General features: G+C 57.6%; 1 protein-coding gene across 1 annotated transcript; it reads right to left on the minus strand.

Annotated features, from left to right (window-relative positions):
• Positions 1-1,470: 1,470 nt before the first annotated feature.
• Positions 1,471-1,963, minus strand: LOC125488185 (dimethylaniline monooxygenase [N-oxide-forming] 3-like). Its single transcript, XM_048621114.1, has one exon. It carries the CDS (start codon positions 1,890-1,892, stop codon positions 1,596-1,598), a length of 297 nt encoding a protein of 98 aa, XP_048477071.1. The 5' UTR covers positions 1,893-1,963; the 3' UTR covers positions 1,471-1,595.
• Between the last annotated feature and the right edge of the window lie 486 nt (positions 1,964-2,449).

Here is a 2,449-nt window from a genome sequence, read left to right on the forward strand (position 1 = left end):
ACCCTATCGCATTTATCGTATTTACCCTAGACCCTGACCCTGACCCTGACCCTGACCCTAACCCTAATGCATTTATCCCATTTACCTAGCCCCTAATGTTAACACTAACCCTGACCCTAACCCTAACCCCAAGGCCAGTCCTAAACCTAACCTTAACCCCATCCTTAACCCTGGTGCTGAATCTAACACTCACCCCAACCCTTACGCTATTGTATTTACCCTAACCCTGACCCTAACTCCTAACCCTAACCTTAACCCTATCGCATTTATCATATTTCCCCTCGACGCCAACCCTACCCCAAGGCCTATCGCATTTACCTGAACCCTGACCCTGGTCTCTCACCCGAACCTGGGACCCTAAATCTGACCCGGTTCTATTTACCCAAACCCCTCGCCCTAAGGCAACCCTAACTGTTCGCACTGCCCTAACCCTAACCCAAACTTTAAGCCTAACACCAACACCGTTGAACAACAAACGGGAGACGGGGGGGGGGGGAATGATTGGATTCTCTCTCAACGGTGACCCCCCAGGATGTTGCTCGAAGCTGGAAGGATCGAACGTGGGGCAGGGAATGAGGATTTGCAACACAACAGTCAACTCTTGATGCAAACGACGCGATTTATTTGAGAAATACAGGCGAGCTAATCATCGCTGAGTTGCTGGTTTCATCGTACGCGGTATTCCGAAGCGCGGCGGGCGCTAACATCCGGGAGAAGTAACTTGCCGGAGGGGGAAGGCCTTGTCTGGCGCGTAACCGCTTAGCGTGCTACCTCCACCTGGGCTCCGCAAAGCGCACGCCCTGGCGTCCGCGAAACGCGGGGTCGGTTGCCGGGGTGCGCTTACGGCGCCATACCCTGGCGAGACGGCGTTTGCGGAAGCCCGGGGTTTCCTGTTCAACCTCTGAGGGGCTTCGTCGGCCTTTAAGCGCACAAGGAGCCGTGGCGCGGAAATTGGCGAAATTGCCCACGGCGGTGAGGGGGAGGGGGGGGTGCGCGGGGACACTGACCTTACGGATGCCCCCCCCACCATGACGACACGGGTTCCAATTGAGCTCTGACTTGACCCGGGTGTTGGCAAAGGGTGAGGCACACGTTGTGCGACGGCTGACAGTTAACTGCTGTCGCGGGGGTGTTGGGTGGGGTGGGGGGGGGGGGGGGGCGTTTGGGCCGGCAAATCGAGTGAGAAGGTGCGGGGGGGGGGGGTGGAAAAGGAGGGGAAGGGGCACCGCTCCCGCCCGTCTCTGGCCAGCGCACCGGTTAAACGGCTGCGGACTGACAGTCAACTGCTGCTCGCCTGGCGCTCTGCTGTCCAGTTCCCCTTCCAGGCTGGCGTCTCTCGTTTTGGCGAGGGTGGTGGGGTGGTGTGTGTGTCCCCATGAGGTGTGCCCCCACTCCCCCCACCCCTCCCCAACCCCGGCACCTCTCCCGGAGTGGCGCACATATCCTGATCCATTTAGCATTTTGGTTATATCGTGATTGCAAAGCCCCAGCTCTTTAATAGTTTGTGCCGAAGGTACAGTTGGCTGAAAGTCAAGGAAGATGAGGGAGGACAGGAGAGATGGAGAATTCCACCCCTATCACCCCTAGGGGGCGTTTCACATCAGGAGGACGAACGCACAGACTAAGGCCAGGACGGCCAAGATTTTGAGCAGGAGGGTGAGGGAGATGAGTTCCGAGCCCCCATCCAGAATGCGGGTGCGAGTCGGGTTGATGGCCCTGTCCCACTGAGTCAAGATGGCCGCCTTGGCGCCGTCCCACTTGCCCGGCCCGGTGAGGCGGAACTGGTAGGGTGAGCAGGGCCCGAAAAAGACCCGGAAGGCCAGGCAGGGGTCGGTGAGGAACAAACGCTTGATGTTGAGCCTGGCGCCGATCTCCTCGGCCAGCCCGTCCATGTAGGGGATGTAATCCACCTGCAGGGTGCGCCTCTGAGTGCCGTCGGACCTGCAAGGGAAGAGACAGGAGGAGGAAGCGCGTGCCCGAACGGGGTGGCCCACCCCCTAACCCCTGGGGGCCCGGCCGATCGCTCCGTCTCAGCCTTCAATACCCTTCGGTAATTCCGCCCCCATCTCTGTCTTCCCCCTTTACTCTGAGACGATGTGCCCCCTTTTGGTCCCGGACTCTCACTCTCACACACTCACACACTCACACTCACACACTCACACACACACACACACACTCACTCTCACATTCAAACACACTCTCACACTCACACACACTCTCACTCTCACACTCACACACACACACTCACTCACAGTCACACACACTCTCACATTCACACACTCACATTCACACACACTCTCACACTCACACTCACACACTCACACACATTCACACACACTCTCATACTCACACACTCATTCACACACACTCACATTCACACACTCTCACACTCACACAAACTCAGTCACAATCACACACACACACACATTCACACACACACACTCACACT

This window comes from Rhincodon typus, unplaced genomic scaffold (assembly GCF_021869965.1).
Source record: "Rhincodon typus isolate 14 unplaced genomic scaffold, sRhiTyp1.1 hic_rhity00000054, whole genome shotgun sequence".
Lineage (NCBI taxonomy): Eukaryota > Metazoa > Chordata > Chondrichthyes > Orectolobiformes > Rhincodontidae > Rhincodon > Rhincodon typus.

Bases quoted from the DNA above. Each gene is read 5' to 3' on its own strand.
- LOC125488185 (XM_048621114.1), bottom strand. From the start codon at position 1,892: ATGGACGGGCTGGCCGAGGAGATCGGCGCCAGGCTCAACATCAAGCGT.